This window comes from Barbus barbus (assembly GCF_936440315.1).
Source record: "Barbus barbus genome assembly, chromosome: 10".
In the NCBI taxonomy this organism is placed as follows: domain Eukaryota; kingdom Metazoa; phylum Chordata; class Actinopteri; order Cypriniformes; family Cyprinidae; genus Barbus; species Barbus barbus.
In genome coordinates, this window is record NC_136738.1 from 12,258,666 (window position 1) to 12,274,754 (window position 16,089).

The following is a 16,089-nucleotide window of genomic DNA, read 5'->3' on the forward strand; positions in this document are numbered from 1 at the left end:
ACCTCTACTCCATGTGTTTCTTTGCACAGACCCTGTGCACCCAGAACGCGATCTTCCCAGATGTCCTTCATCTCCACCCGGAACCGCTTCGCCCCCCTCCGCGAGACGGAACACGATGCTGTGGTCGTGGGAAGCTCCATCGTCCGGCACGTCCGTGCTACGTCAGCTGAAGGTAAAGTGCACACTCACTGTTTCCCCGGTGCACGTGTTCTCAATGTTTCTGCGCAGATACCTGCGATCCTGAAGGGCAACGAGAACATCGGTGCTGTCGTGCTGCACGCGGGGGCCAACGACATCAAGCTGCGGCAGACGGAGACACTGAAGAGGGACTACAGGAGCCTGATCGAGACGGTACACAGCACATCGCCCGCGGCGACGATCATCGTGTCAGGACCACTTCCCACGTATCGACAAGGAAACTAAAGGTTCAGTAGACTGTTTGCTTTAAACGAATGGTTATCGTCATGGTGTAAAGAACAGAAACTGCTCTTTGTTAATAATTGGAATCTTTTCTGGGAGCGTCCTAGGCTTTTCCGCGCTGATGGCCTGCACCCCAGCAGAATCGGAGTGGAACTCCTGTCGGACAACATCTCCAGGACGCTACGCTCCATCTGACTAGTAAGCCAATTCTCAAATAACTGCTATGATGACTTTTGTTCTACCCACTTAAAAGATAGAAGTACTTGCGTTGTCCAATCTATACAGACTGTGTCTGTTCCCCGAATAGAGAGGTCAAAATATACATTTAATGCAGGATCTAGAAAAAATCTGACCGTGATCAAACCAGAAAAACGCAAAATAAATGAACAAAAACTATTTTTAAAACTTGGGCTCCTAAATATTAGATCACTCACACCCAAAGCAGTTATTGTAAATGAAATGATCACAGATAATAATTTTGATGTACTCTGCCTGACTGAAACCTGGCTGAAACCAAATTAATATTTTGGTCTAAATGAGTCTACTCCACCGAGCTACTGTTATAAACATGAGCCCCGTCAGACTGGTCGTGGCGGCGGTGTCGCAACAATATATAGTGATATTCTCAGTGTTACTCAGAAAACAGGATACAGGAGGTTTAACTCATTCAAAATACTTCTGCTTAATGTTACACTGTTAGATATGCAAAATAAATCTCTCCTATCTCTTGCTCTGGCTACTGTGTAGAGACCGCCAGGGCCATATACAGATTTCCTAAAAGAATTAGCAGATTTCCTCTCAGATCTACTAGTTAATGTTGATAAACTGCTAATTGTCGAAGATTTTAACATTCATGTTGATAATACAAATGATGCGTTAGGACTTGCGTTTACTGACCTAATAAACTCTCTTGGAGTCGAGCAAAACGTCACCGGGCCCACTCATCGTTTTAATCATACGCTAGATTTAATTATATTGCATGGACTTGATCTTACTGATATAGATATCGTACCTCAAAGTGACGATGTTACTGATCATTTCCTTGTATCGTGCATGCTGCCTATTACTGATATTAGTTATATGGCTCCGCGTTATCGTCTGGGCAGAACTATTGTTCCAGCCACCAGAGACAGATTCACAAATAACCTGCCTGATTTATCTCAACTGCTCTGTGTACCCATAAATACACATGAACTAGACGAAATGACTAGCAACATGGGCACTATCTTCTCTAATACATTAGAAGCTGTTGCCCCCCTCAAATTGAAAAAGGTTAGAGAAAAACGTACTGCGCCATGGTACAACAGTTATACCCATTCTCTCAAGAAAGAAACTCGTATTCTTGAGCGCAAATGGAGAAAAACTAAATTAGAAGTTTTTAGAATTGCGTGGAAAAACAGTATGTCCAGCTATAGACAGGCTCTAAAAGCTGCCAGGGTAGAGCATATCTGCAAACTCATAGATAATAACCAAAACAATCCAAGGTTCTTATTTAGCACAATGGCTAGATTAACAAATAAACAGACACCACCCGATCTAAATATTCCCCCACATTTTAATAGTAATGATTTTATGAATTTCTTTACTGATAAAATAGTTTATATCAAAAATTTCTTTACTGATAAAATAGATAATATCAGAAATACAATATCAAATATAGATTCTACTGCGTCTAGTATTTCAGCTTCATTCATCGCACCCAAAGAAAAACTGCAGTACTTTACAACTATAGGACAGGAAGAGCTAAATAAACTTATCAGTGCATCTAAACCAACAACATGTTTATTAGATCCTGTACCTACTAAATTACTGAAAGAGTTGTTACCCATAGCAGAAAAACCGCTTCTCAATATTATTAACTCATCGTTATATTTAGGTCACGTCCCAAAACCATTCAAGGTGGCGGTTATTAAGCCTCTTATTAAGAAACCACAACTAGATTCAAATGAACTGGCAAATTACAGACCCATTTCAAATCTTCCGTTTATGTCAAAAATGTTAGAAAAAGTTGTGTCTACTCAATTATGCTCCTTTTTGCAAAAGAATAATCTCTATGAAGAATTTCAGTCAGGTTTCAGGCCCAATCATAGTACAGAAACTGCACTTGTTAAAATTACGAATGACTTACTACTTGCTTCAGATCAAGGCTGCACCTCATTGCTAGTATTACTTGATCTTAGTGCTGCGTTTGACACTATAGACCATAATATACTCATAGATCGATTACAAAACTATATTGGTATTCAAGAACAGGCTTTAAGATGGTTTAGATCCTACCTGTCCGATCGCTACCACTTTGTTCATTTAAATGGAGAGTCATCTCAATTATCACCAGTAAAGTATGGAGTACCACAAGGATCTGTCCTAGGTCCTCTGCTATTTTCAATTTACATGTTGCCCCTTGGAAATATTATTAGAAAACACGGGATAAGTTTTCATTGCTATGCTGATGATACTCAACTATATATCTCAACAAGACCAGATGAAACTTCTCAACTATCTAAGCTAATAGATTGTGTAAAAAATGTAAAGGACTGGATGACCAATAATTTCCTCCTACTAAATTCAGATAAGACAGAGATAATACTTATTGGACCAAAAAACTGTACACAGAATTTTGTGGATTATAATTTGCAACTAGACAGATGCATTGTTACGTCCTATAAAGTAAAAATCTGGGTGTTATTTTAGACAGCAACTTGTCCTTTGAAAATCATATTTCCCATGTTACAAAAACAGCATTCTTCCGTCTTAGAAACATTGCCAAGCTTCGAAACATGCTACCTGTTTCTGATGCAGAAAAGCTAGTTCATGTATTCATGACCTCTAGACTGGACTATTGTAATGCACTGCTAGCTGGTTGTCCTGCATCTTCAATAAACAAGCTACAGATAGTCCAAAATGCAGCGGCTAGAGTTCTTACCAGGTCAAGAAAATATGATCATATTACTCTTGCCTAACTTGTCTTCTACCACGCTATAATCCAACCCGCTCTCTAAGATCGCAAAACTCTGGACTTTTGGTAGTACCTAGGATAGCAAAGTCCACTAAAGGAGGTAGAGCTTTTTCACATTTGGCTCCCAAACTCTGGAATAGCCTTCCTGATAACATTCGGGGTTCAGATACACTCTCTTTGTTTAAATCTAGATTAAAGACACATCTCTTTAGCCAAGCTTTCACAGAATGCATTTTATAATCTTGTACTGCAGTTATATCTGACCAGACCTACACTATTATTACTCTTTAGCTTGGGTTGAACAATTTATTTTTGCTTAGATGGAACAGCAGCTACGCTAATCATGTCTCTGCTTGTCTCTACGTTTCTGCCAAGGGATTAACATCCCGTGGTAGCCAGGAATTACAGAACTTCAGTCTGGATCTAACCATTACATGATCTGAGATGGCCGAACACCTGAGATGGAGGATCAGCACCGGGAGATGACCTATGTGTCCCTGATCGTAGGCAGAGGCCAGACACCTGGATGAACGCCAGAGACAGATCCCCATTGAGGACCCCGCCACTTAGACAGCCATCGGAAAAGACCACTGGAACCAGCTGAGCCCATTCAATCTAACTTGCTGCAGTTGGAACTGAACTGCTGGTTTGTTTGGCCAGAGGAGAACTGGCCCCCCGACTGAGCCTGGTTTCTCCCGAGGTTTTTTCTCCATTCTATCACCGATGGAGTTTTGGTTCCTTGCCGCTGTCGCCTCTGGCTTGCTTAGTTGGGGACGCTTCATTTCCAGCGATATCGCCGACCTTATTGCAAAGACACTATTTAAACTTATTGACACATTACTTTCCTTTTTTTGATATTGTGCTGTGCTTTGACACAATTTGCATTGTAAAAAGCGCTATATAAATAAAGGTGACTTGACTTGACTTGACATACAGACATCTGTCTCCACATCCCACTGAGAGAAAATGCGGGAAAACGCCTCTCTGAAATATGCATCAGTTCCTTTTCATCCCCTCTTCCCCTCACCCATACTTCCTTTCACTCAACTCACCCAGAATGGTCAATAGTAGAATGTAATGTTTTACAATAATGCAAGTGATATTTAGTCATGTTTGGTATCATTTGAATTGTCTCAGGGCGACTGGTACAATGGTCTCATTCTTATAAGAAGTAAACTAAAAGGTAATACAGATCCTAAGAATTCAGAGATATTTTGCACACTGTAGAGGGTGGGTCAGTTCCCAGTGGTTTTCATGCAAAATTGCCTTTTGTCACAAAAGGTGTTAACTCGCAAATTACAATTGTTAGTTCCTGTCTCCATCTCGGGGGGTATTAGTCTTGGTCTGAAGTACTTAAGGAAATGTTGCAAAAGGATCGGGCGATATTCTGTAGCCAGAAGCCCGTAGTGTGGTGTGTCTCTACACTTCACACTATGTATTTCTATAAAGTCAGATATGCATTTTTTACTCGTAGATTTATCTTTGAGAATTCGATGTTTTGTATTGATATGATTTGATCTCTTTGAATTGGCTATGTAATTGGCATAACACATGCAGTATTTACCTTAGAGTAATTATTGACTCTAGTAGATTACGTTGTATCCTTGTTAGCAACATGAGCAACCGAATGAACGAGTAAATATAAAGTCAAGAATTAACAGAATAATCAAATGTCAGAAGAATACTAATTAGAAACAGACAAACAATCAATTTGCATTTCAACCTAAATACGAGGTCATAATAAAATGGAGTCAGATTAAATAATAAAATGGAGTCAGATTAGAGTTTAATTTAAATTAAAGACCTTTGCACATGGAAAAGACCAAACACCCAGGAACCCTTCAACCACCATTGGATACCTTCTTTGGGCCAAATGTGTGAACCTTACACTATAATATTATAAAAAAATATAAAAAATCATTAAGCTGTCATTTATGTGTATTCATGAAGTCAAAAGGTAATCTAATAATGTGGTCTAAGTTTAAATGTTAAAAAAATAAATACATTTTAAGACATCTTGCCATACCAGGCTATTCGAACCAAATGTATTTACTCAGTATTAGGATATGACTACTTGTTTTTTATTACAGCCCGTGATAATTAATACATTACAAAAACTTAAAAATTAGGCTAAAAGAAAGTCATCACGCTCCTTCATTTTGAATGTGATTTTTCTCCAATGAGGGGCAGAACATATGGCAAATTACGCTACGGCACTTTTATATTATTGCACTGGTTGGCAGACAGAGTGTCAATCAATTTACACTTGGGTGTCTACCAGTATATACATTCAGGGTGTCCGTTGCAGGCGTTAAACCATGTGGAAAAGTCAGTTCTGTGATTACAGTAAAGCAAGCACGTGAAAATGCTAAAAACATTCCTGCTTCACTTGTAGGGAATAACTAACCTGAATGGTTGGACTGGAGAGGCCTGTTTAAGGCCTCTGATATGACTTGAGTTTCTCGTTTTATTTCTTATTTGCGTGAGCAAAAATGGATAGAAAAGACAAGACAGGTGTTTCTTTAAATATAGATACTTCACATCTATATTTTTTATTCATAGAATCTCTTAAATTAAACGTGACAACAGCCACAGGACATTGTTGAATACACAAGTATTTACAGCAAAATTACAACAAAGTAAATGGGAACAGATCCACATGAGCCTGAATTATTGTTCCGCCAGGCCTCCCGTCAAAAGACTGGAAAGCAGATCCCAAATCTTTTTGAAACCCCTTAGAACACAGGGAGAGAATATCACTGTACAACAGAAACATACTGTCATTTAAGTCAGTTAGAACTTCAAAACAAACAAGATGAAGACCGTTTACTGCTTCTGAAATTCTTGCAAAAATAAATTCGTACGTGGCTGGGAAAAATAAATAATCAGCAATAAATAAAAAGTTGCATTGAGCTGTGATGGTTGTAGTCGTGGGAAATATTCATTCATAAAGTAAACCTGCAGCAATCCAGGGCTATTCTGGGTGTCTAGAAGCATAGATCCCAAGTCCAAATGAAACGACACGAACGCTGAAGGCAGCCAAACAAAAAATAAATAAGAAAGAATCCAGAAGCCAGCAACTAGAGTTCAGGAAGTCCAGTGTGTAAAACAAAACAGTGTGTGTGTGAAATTTCTGAATCGAGTCCAAAGTCCTTCAGGATTTAAAGGCTTGGCTTAATATTGCTTTCCGCTTGCAAATCTCCAATGTCCTCAGTGTTCTCCATCATCCAAGGATGCTGCAAAATCTGCTCCAAACTAGGCCGTTCCTTCGACTTGTACGAAAGGCACCAGTGAATCAGAGACTGGCATTCTGAAATGAAAGAATAAATGTTGAATAAACCTGGCATTGTATACTACGAATGGCTCTGTGACGAGACGCTCTGTTGTAATTAAATGTGTAAATGTAAATGTTCTTAAGTAACAAATCTGCTTGATTATATTGAAACAGTGCTTGCATAATTTGCAACCCATTTGATTTTCATTTTTGGGTGGACTGTCTCTTTAAGAAAGTAGATTTAATTTTGTTTGCAGGCTCACCTTTGGAAATGCATTTAGTGAAACTTGGAGTGCCATGGACAATGTCGGCATCCCGCTCAAAGGGTATGTTTCCACACACCATGTCAAACAAAAGTACGCCCAGTGACCACACGGTGAGCGGATGAGCGCTGTAACGCTGATGGAGGATCCACTCTGGAGGGCTGTAGACTCTGGTCCCTAAACAGACAGAGGGGTCATTAGAAACTGCTCCAGATTCATGCTATATTCATGCTTACGCAGTAACCATACTAAAGTTGCCTTACCTTCAAACTCAGTGTAAACGGAGTCCTTCAGTAGCGCACCAGATCCAAAGTCAATGATTTTGATGTCTCCGGTGCGGGTGTCAACGAGGATGTTCTCATCTTTGATGTCCCGGTGCATAATTCCCTTGGAGTGGCAGAACTGCAGGGCTTCAATGACCTGTTTGAAGAATCTAAAAAAGATGATACTCATCAGTATTGTGGCTTACTGTTAGAATCGAATGTCAAAACTGTCGCTTTTTCGCACCTCTGTGCAATGGGCTCCTCCAGGGCCCCACGTTCAGTGATTAAGTCAAACAGGTCCTGGCAGTGTTGGGGTTTCTCAAACACAATGAGGTATCCCTGACCCGGCATCTCAAACCAGTCGAGCATCCGGATGATACCGCGGTGACCGGGTAGCGACCCCGACCCTTCACCCAGATGCAGGAGGAGAGCTATCTCCATGGGGACTTTGTTTGCTGTACCAGGCTGTGAATGGTAAATAAAAAACAATGGTCATTATTAACTTTGGATTCTGATTATTGTCCACCGGAAAAAAAGACGTTATATTAAAAAAATTCCCTAGAAAAGTTCCACAGGTGTAAACTTGGGTTTCTCTCTGGGTTATTAAAAGTGGAACTATAATTTTATCTATTGGACCTATAAATATTCTTCTTGTTATGAAACCAAATATATCTCGCCTATCAAGTCTATTACTATAAAACAGTTTCTGACACACTTGGGAAAGTCCACTTAAGTTTCCCTTTTAGGGTGCTTTGAAAAGCCAGTATCTGGCCTACGCTGTTCCGGTAAAAAAACAGAAGAGGGCGCTATTTCTATGATTTCATTGTTTATATGTTCAACTAATGTAGCTTCAAATTCAAAAAAACTAAAACACACGTGCATTAAAATATGAAGGATTACTCACCAGACTAGCCCACTGCTGAATTCTGTCACAGGATATTTGTTTGATAGCGACCTAAAATAATAATAAAAGTAATTTAGAGGATAAATGTATGACGATATATGCACGAATGTTTACTATTATATATTGGAGTATATCATTGTTACCTGTAGTCCGTCTAAAGTGCGCTGTCCGGAGAACACAGACCCAAACCCGCCGCTTCCCAGAAGAGATCCCATCTTATATTGCTTCTCAAAGTGCTCTTTAACTGAAAGTAAACACAATCAAATATTATATTATTATTATTATAATAATATTATTATTTAACTGTTGATAAAGTTCAAAACAATTTATAATCCACAGCCTTACAAACATATCTATATATTTTTCTTGTTCGGTGTTTTAATGAACTTACCATTTTTTGCTCTCGCGCCTTCCAGCGGATCGGAATGCAGGTCAACAATCCTTTTAGCCAACATTTTCAGATTTTATACGAATAAAAACTCTCAATACAAGTGATATCTTCAGCTAGTACAGTGTGCTGCCTCAGCAGAACATATCCATGGTAATCTGTTTTCAGTTCAATACAAATTCCGTTGTTTGCAGCGAGCTCCCAACACTCGCACACTTCTGAATCATCTAGTGATGGGTCGTCATTAGGGGTGTATACCTTGGAGAACCTGGCGATACGATACATACCTCGATACAGAGCTGTCTCGATACGATTTGATACAATGTGACACGATTCGATACGATTCAATAAAAATACATGGGCCAGAGCCAATTAGTTAATGCTGAACACATTTACTCAACAAACAGAACTCTGCATTTTTCTTCCATTTATTGAAGACAAAAGTGCATTATAACAAAGTGCATTTTGCTTAAATATTTGCAACTTTAAGTGCTCTGATTAATTGTACACAAATTGTATTAATCTGGAAATTACCACAAGTCAACATTTAACTTTCCAAGGGTACAGTCTGAGCTCACACAAGCACAAAATCTTCTTCTTATTATTCTTAACTTCTTATTAAATCTTATTATAATTATTTTTTGTGACACCATGTACTGCCATAACATATTTCACTATGAAATCACTTAAATGCTACATCTTGCTTTAACATTTTCCATGAGTCTTTTGAAACTCGCGGGCGTATCGATACTAAGGGCTAGAATGTCGATACTGTATCTTTTTTTATTATATCGGTATGTATCTAAGAATCGATCTTTTGAGCACACCCCTAGTCGTCATATGCACCCGTTTGTAAGGTTGTAATTTCTCTGTCCAAAACTGTCACGTCACGTGACAAAAGAACAAACGACTCAAACTCTGGAGGTGAACTAATTAATTCTCTTTCCGGCTCAGACTGCAATGGTTAAGCGTATGGGGCTGTCACGTGATGAACGAACGACTCAAACCCGAAGATTTGTCAGATAAGAGGTGGTGCGCAAATCATAGACTAAAGACTAGGGCTGTAGTACTCGAGTCCGGACTCGAGACATTTTTCTGTCGTCTTGGACTCGTTGGTATTTGGACTCGGACTTGTCTCGGACTTGGTCATTGGACTCGCCAAATGTTCTAGTTGGTCTAGACCGAGTCCAGCTATATATGCTTTTTTTCTCTTTCAAAACAAAACCATTAATCTGGCTCGCTTGTTCGGAAAATGGGTAATGTAATTGGCTTAATTTACAATCCATCTAGAACGGGCATTGCCATTGGTCGCCTGGTAAATGCACGGCTGCATCATATATGCCTGGCTCTGAGTGTGCGCCCTGCACAGAGGCATAATTCATTTTTATTTTGGCCACAGACACAATGTCAGTGAGTTGCATAATACAGTTTGGTTTTACAAAGTTTGTTGGAGTTTTCCTCTCTTCCACCTGACTTTCCTTCGCTTTTATATAGAAAATAAATGCCTGTGCGCATTTCAATAGGGCAATTCCGGTCAATTGCTTATCTATAACTTACAAATAACAAACAACACATTTTCTGCAATAAACATGGGACTTTTATTAACAAAACGAATACACCATATGCTATAAGCCTAATATAAAATAACAAACTTACAAATGTTTAAAAGTAAAAAAAAAAAAAAACCGTTGTGGAACCAAATGAATAAGAAACAGAACGAATAAGAGCAAAATTAATAAAGCTTGGAGGATCAAACACCTTGATGTAAAATAAAATGAATAAATTACACAAAATTTAAATAAAGTAAAAATAAGCAAACACTGGGGCTATGGCTGGGCGATTTTTCAGATTTTATTAATTAATTTAATCGAATTTTATGTGTATCCATTAACTGATCATATTTCCGTAATATTTGTATATTATTATTATATTATTACATTATTATTATTAGCCTATTATTATATTTTTACATTCGTTTTTCCCATCATTTCGATCTTTTTACATAACGTTCTGACCAGTTTTGCAAATAAGCCTACTGTAAGTGCTGGACATAAAGCTTTGATTATGCTGACTGGAATTTATAGCCATTTGGAAATGCAGTTTAAAGGTTGAATTTAACATGTTTCTTTTTTCTTCTTCTGCGAATTAATAATTATTAATATTATAGCCTACTGCCTAGTGTTTGAGGAATTAATCATTCACATAGTTTCATTTGTAAATGAAAACACAACACACTCATTTATCATCACGCACTGGCAAAAAAAAAAAAAAAAAAAAAAAAAGCCTACAACCATAAAGTATTGGCATAACTGTCAGGCGTTTGCAGTATTTGCAAAATATATGGTAGCATATAGCATAATTATACAGAACGTTAATTAGGTAAAGTGATACACGAATTGAAAGGGGAAATAATAAAATATTATATATGAAATAAATATAAAAATACCCCCAAAAAGTTAACATAACCTAATAGTAATAATAATATACAAATATTAAAATGAAATGTTTAATGTTAATAAAAATGTTTTATTCATCTGTGATAATCCCGGGTTGCTATGGTCACGTAGGTTTGTTTACACATTAAACTCATGCCCACGAGAAACATATGTCCTTGCCTCAACATAAGAAGTCTGGCCACGAGATAATATCACGTTCCCACGTGAACCGAATACAACGTGAGAAAGAGAAACGCACCGAAGACCAGCAGCGTGTGAATCAATGGACTTGCACATATTTAGTTATGTCTGTGTTAAGACTCTGTGTTAAGTCTATCTTCAAAGTATGATGTGAAAATGTGTTCAAACAATGCTGTTTACATGTTAATGGTTTAAACGTGTTTTTATGGTTCTTCATAAAATAAAACATATTTTTCTAGTGCATCAAAAACAGCTTTTGTTATTTGAATTGTTTTTAAATCCGTTCCTCGTTGTTATGGGTTGGTATTTAGTTGACAGTCGTGGCGGTTTTAGGCACGGGCGAACGGGGCGAGACACCCCTCGCTGCAGACTGTAGCGCGGTGACGTCAGGTACCTACGTCACGTATGTGTTTACCGCGCATGCGCAGTGTGACGTATGGTATACCTGTGTAATTTGCATTGCGTGGTGACGTTAGGCGTTTTCGCGTCGTGTGTGACGTAACGCGTCATTAAAACGCATGCGCATACTTAATACTTTTACATTTTATAAGAGTATTGTGTTAAAAAACGCTAAGGTGAAAAAAAAGGGGAAAAAACAGTAATATGTAGTACAGCACAAACCACGGTAACCAGTAAAGCACGCGCCATATATATTTTTTTTTATTAAACAAATAACATTCACAGGGGATACAGTCAAAGCACAATCAGAATACAAGATTAACTAAAATAAAAATGTATACATAAAATAATACATAAAAACTTCAAGAAATACTCAGGAGGTAATCCTTACAGCAAAGTAATTATTTTTTCCATCAATACAGTTGTTTTAACAGCTTTCTTGTTAAGTGATGAGCAGAGGGATTCATAAAATAATTTCAAATCAATACAAAAAATCCTAAAGGGGGGAAGTCGTGGCCTAATGGTTAGAGAGTCGGACTCGTAATCGAAAGGTTGCGAGTTCGAGCCCCCGGCTGGCAGGGATTGTAGGTGGGGGGAGGGAATGTCCAGCGCTCTCTCCACCCTCAATACCACGACTGAGGTGCCCTTGAGCAAGGCACCAAACCCCCAATTGCTCCCCGGGCGCTGCAGCATGGCTGCCCACTGCTCCGGGTGTGTGTTCACGGTGTGTGTGTGTGTGTGTGTGTGTGTGTGTGGATTTGTTCACTACTCACTGCTGTGTGTGTGCACTTGGATGGGTTAAACGCAGAGCACCAATTTCGAGTATGGGTCACCATACTTGACAATACGTCACGACTTTACTTTACTTAAAATTCGGCATACAATCAGTAACTTTAGATTTATGAAGATGGAATAGGCCACATAGAGTTAAGCATTTTAACATATCATCCAGCTCCTTTGATCCTGATTCCCACATCAATTTACTGGCGTTACTGCGCAATGTGCGCATGTACATGTTCATTAACTTCCGGATGTATGGTGGATTCGAGATTCGGTGGCAGTAAGTCAAAGAACATTAATTTACTTATATTTAAAAAAAAATAAAATAATGTGTTAACGGCTTTTAGTTGTAAGGATGCTTTGGTCATAATCATAGAGAGTGTCATTGCAAATGTGTGCGATTTCAAACATTTATGACATGTTTTATGATGTGTTAGTATTTACTGCAGTCACGCCATCTGCGCTTTGGAGAAGCGCGGTCACGCCATCTACGCCGAAAATTTATGTTAGCTTGGCTTGAGAAAGCATAGCATAAAAGTTTGAAGATTTTTTATCAATTTGAAAGTTTTACAGTTGAGGGCAATACAGTCTATCATAAAAAAGACATAGATGAGAGGAGACAAACAGACAAACGAGAAAAGACAGACAGACACTCAAATACTTTTTACAGTACTCACTACATGTTAGAGCTAAAGAACTTACTGTCCAGCCACATGAAGTGGGCCTTTTTATTTATCACAGCATGAGATGCATTGTACTATTTTTTTTTTTTTTCCTTTTCTAAGGACAGTAGCATGCATCTAAACAAAAGCACATTCACAGTCAAGTAAAGGTTTCTATATCTCACATTTACAGGATTTCTGCCAGTCACATGAAGGTAAATTTAAGAGGTAACACTTTACAATAAGGTGCCAATGGTTAATATTAGTTAATGTATTAATTAACACGAACTAACAATGAACAATACATTTGTTACAGTATCTATTAATCTTTGATAATGTTAGTTATAATGTTAGTGAAAAAGATGACAACATTTTTTTGCAACGCATGTTGGCATTCAATGGCATCAATCAATGACATTACTTCATTAATATAAGTCTTTCTGCTCTATTTTAAGACATCCTTATAGGCTAATTTTACGCGAAATAAGACTTTAAAAGACCCTTTAAAGACCAGCAGAATCCCTGTCACGTCAAATACTAACTGCAGTCACGCCATCTGCGCTTTGGAGAAGCGCGGTCACGCCATCTACGCCGAAAATTTAGTTGCGCGTCTATATGGCGTTGCGTGGTAGTGATTGCCGTGAAGCTTCCAAACCTTTGCAAATATTTATTTATTATTATTTTTTTTTTATTTTTTTATTTTTTTAAAGAGTGGTGGACTTTGGTATGCAATTATTAAACAATGATACAGTAAAACAACATGAAAATCACCACAGTGGTACTTGGGGAGATGCAGAACAAGAATCTGAGTTTGCAGAAAACTATTTGATTTTATTTTTTTATGAATTTTTAAAATATGTGATACAGTGAGGTAATAAATAGCATTTGTCTTGACTTTGGTATGCAATTATTAAACAATGATACAGTAAAACAACATGAAAATCATCACAGTGGTACTTGTTGAGATGCAGAACAAGAATCTGGTGGAGTTTGCAGAAAACAATTTGATTTTATTTTTTTATGAATTTTTAAAATATGTGATACAGTGAGGTAATAAATAGCATTTGTCTTGACTTTGGTATGCAATTATTAAACAATGATACAGTAAAACAACATGAAAATCACCACAGTGGTACTTGGGGAGATGCAGAACAAGAATCTGGTGGAGTTTGCAGAAAACAATTTGATTTTATTTTTTTATGAATTTTTAAAATATGTGATACAGTGAGGTAATAAATAGCATTTGTCAAGACTTTGGTAGGCAATTATTAAAAAACGAAACAGTAATACAACATGAAAATCACCACAGTGGTACTTGGGGAGATGCAGAACAAGAATCTGGTGGAGTTTGCAGAAAACTATTTGATTTTATTTTTTTATTAGTTTTTAAAATATGTGATACAGTGAGGTAATAAATAGCATTTGGTAGGCAATTATTAAAAAACGATACAGTAAAACAACATGAAAATCACCACAGTGGTACTTGTTGAGATGCAGAACAAGAATCTGGTGGAGTTTGCAGAAAACAATTTGATTTTATTTTTTTATGAATTTTTTAAATATGTGATACAGTGAGGTAATAAATAGCATTTGTCATGACTTTGGTATGCAATTATGAATTTTTTATGAATTTTTTCCAAACAAAAACATTTTAGAAACACATTTGAAATGTTTTTTTGAAAATGTAATACATTATGAATATGATTAAACAATAAAATTCCATTAAATAAGAAGTGCTCGTATAATGTGTTTTTTAATCAGCTTATTGTTATCCAGACTGGGCTTCAGTTTGATACGTGATCCGACCCACTCTTTAAAAAAAAAAAAAAAAAAAATAATAATAATAATAAATAAATATTTGCAAAGGTTTGGAAGCTTCACGGCAATCACTACCACGCAACGCCATATAGACGCGCAACTAAATTTTCGGCGTAGATGGCGTGACCGCGCTTCTCCAAAGCGCAGATGGCGTGACTGCAGTTAGTATTTGACGTGACAGGGATTCTGCTGGTCTTTAAAGGGTCTTTTAAAGTCTTATTTCGCGTAAAATTAGCCTATAAGGATGTCTTAAAATAGAGCAGAAAGACTTATATTAATGAAGTAATGTCATTGATTGATGCCATTGAATGCCAACATGCGTTGCAAAAAAATGTTGTCATCTTTTTCACTAACATTATAACTAACATTATCAAAGATTAATAGATACTGTAACAAATGTATTGTTCATTGTTAGTTCGTGTTAATTAATACATTAACTAATATTAACCATTGGCACCTTATTGTAAAGTGTTACCTCTTAAATTTACCTTCATGTGACTGGCAGAAATCCTGTAAATGTGAGATATAGAAACCTTTACTTGACTGTGAATGTGCTTTTGTTTAGATGCATGCTACTGTCCTTAGAAAAGGAAAAAAAAAAAAATAGTACAATGCATCTCATGCTGTGATAAATAAAAAGGCCCACTTCATGTGGCTGGACAGTAAGTTCTTTAGCTCTAACATGTAGTGAGTACTGTAAAAAGTATTTGAGTGTCTGTCTGTCTTTTCTCGTTTGTCTGTTTGTCTCCTCTCATCTATGTCTTTTTTATGATAGACTGTATTGCCCTCAACTGTAAAACTTTCAAATTGATAAAAAATCTTCAAACTTTTATGCTATGCTTTCTCAAGCCAAGCTAACATAAATTTTGACTTGACAAACTTTTTTTAATTTAGTTTATTGTTAATGTTGTTTATGAATTAAATCTCTTTGGTAATTTACAGACAAAGCAAATAACACTCTTTTCCTAACACCATCCTATAATACATTTTAAAATACATTTGAAAATCTTTTCCTTGTATGACTCTTTTGACTTAATTCAAAATGATTTAATATTGTTTAAATATTGTTTGTTCTTTTATATAAATTAGGTGTCGTGAACTGGAGTGCATTTTCTGCACAATACAGAGAGAAGTTCCGGGTGCCGTATTCACTGACCCAGTGCCTAGTAGGTGCCGTGAAATATTTAAAGACTGCCCACCTGGGTATGTTGGCAATGGCAGAAGGGGAGTCCTGCGTGGGTTTTATTCCTTCAAAGATTTTAAGGGCTACTGCTCAGTTGATTGTTTTATCAGTGATGGAGGTGAATTTCAGAACGAGTAGATGTA

The 16,089-nt window shown here is 37.2% G+C and overlaps 1 protein-coding gene across 1 annotated transcript; it reads right to left on the reverse strand.

The window, feature by feature from the left end:
• Positions 1 to 5,900: 5,900 nt before the first annotated feature.
• LOC306876333 (serine/threonine-protein kinase pim-2-like) lies at positions 5,901 to 8,535 on the reverse strand (the record flags this gene model as incomplete). Its single annotated transcript, XM_079427419.1, has 7 exons — positions 5,901 to 6,686; positions 6,914 to 7,090; positions 7,177 to 7,346; positions 7,421 to 7,641; positions 8,081 to 8,131; positions 8,224 to 8,324; positions 8,472 to 8,535. 7 exons carry the CDS (start codon positions 8,533 to 8,535, stop codon positions 6,538 to 6,540), a joined length of 933 nt encoding a protein of 310 aa, XP_079283545.1. The 3' UTR covers positions 5,901 to 6,537.
• Between the last annotated feature and the right edge of the window lie 7,554 nt (positions 8,536 to 16,089).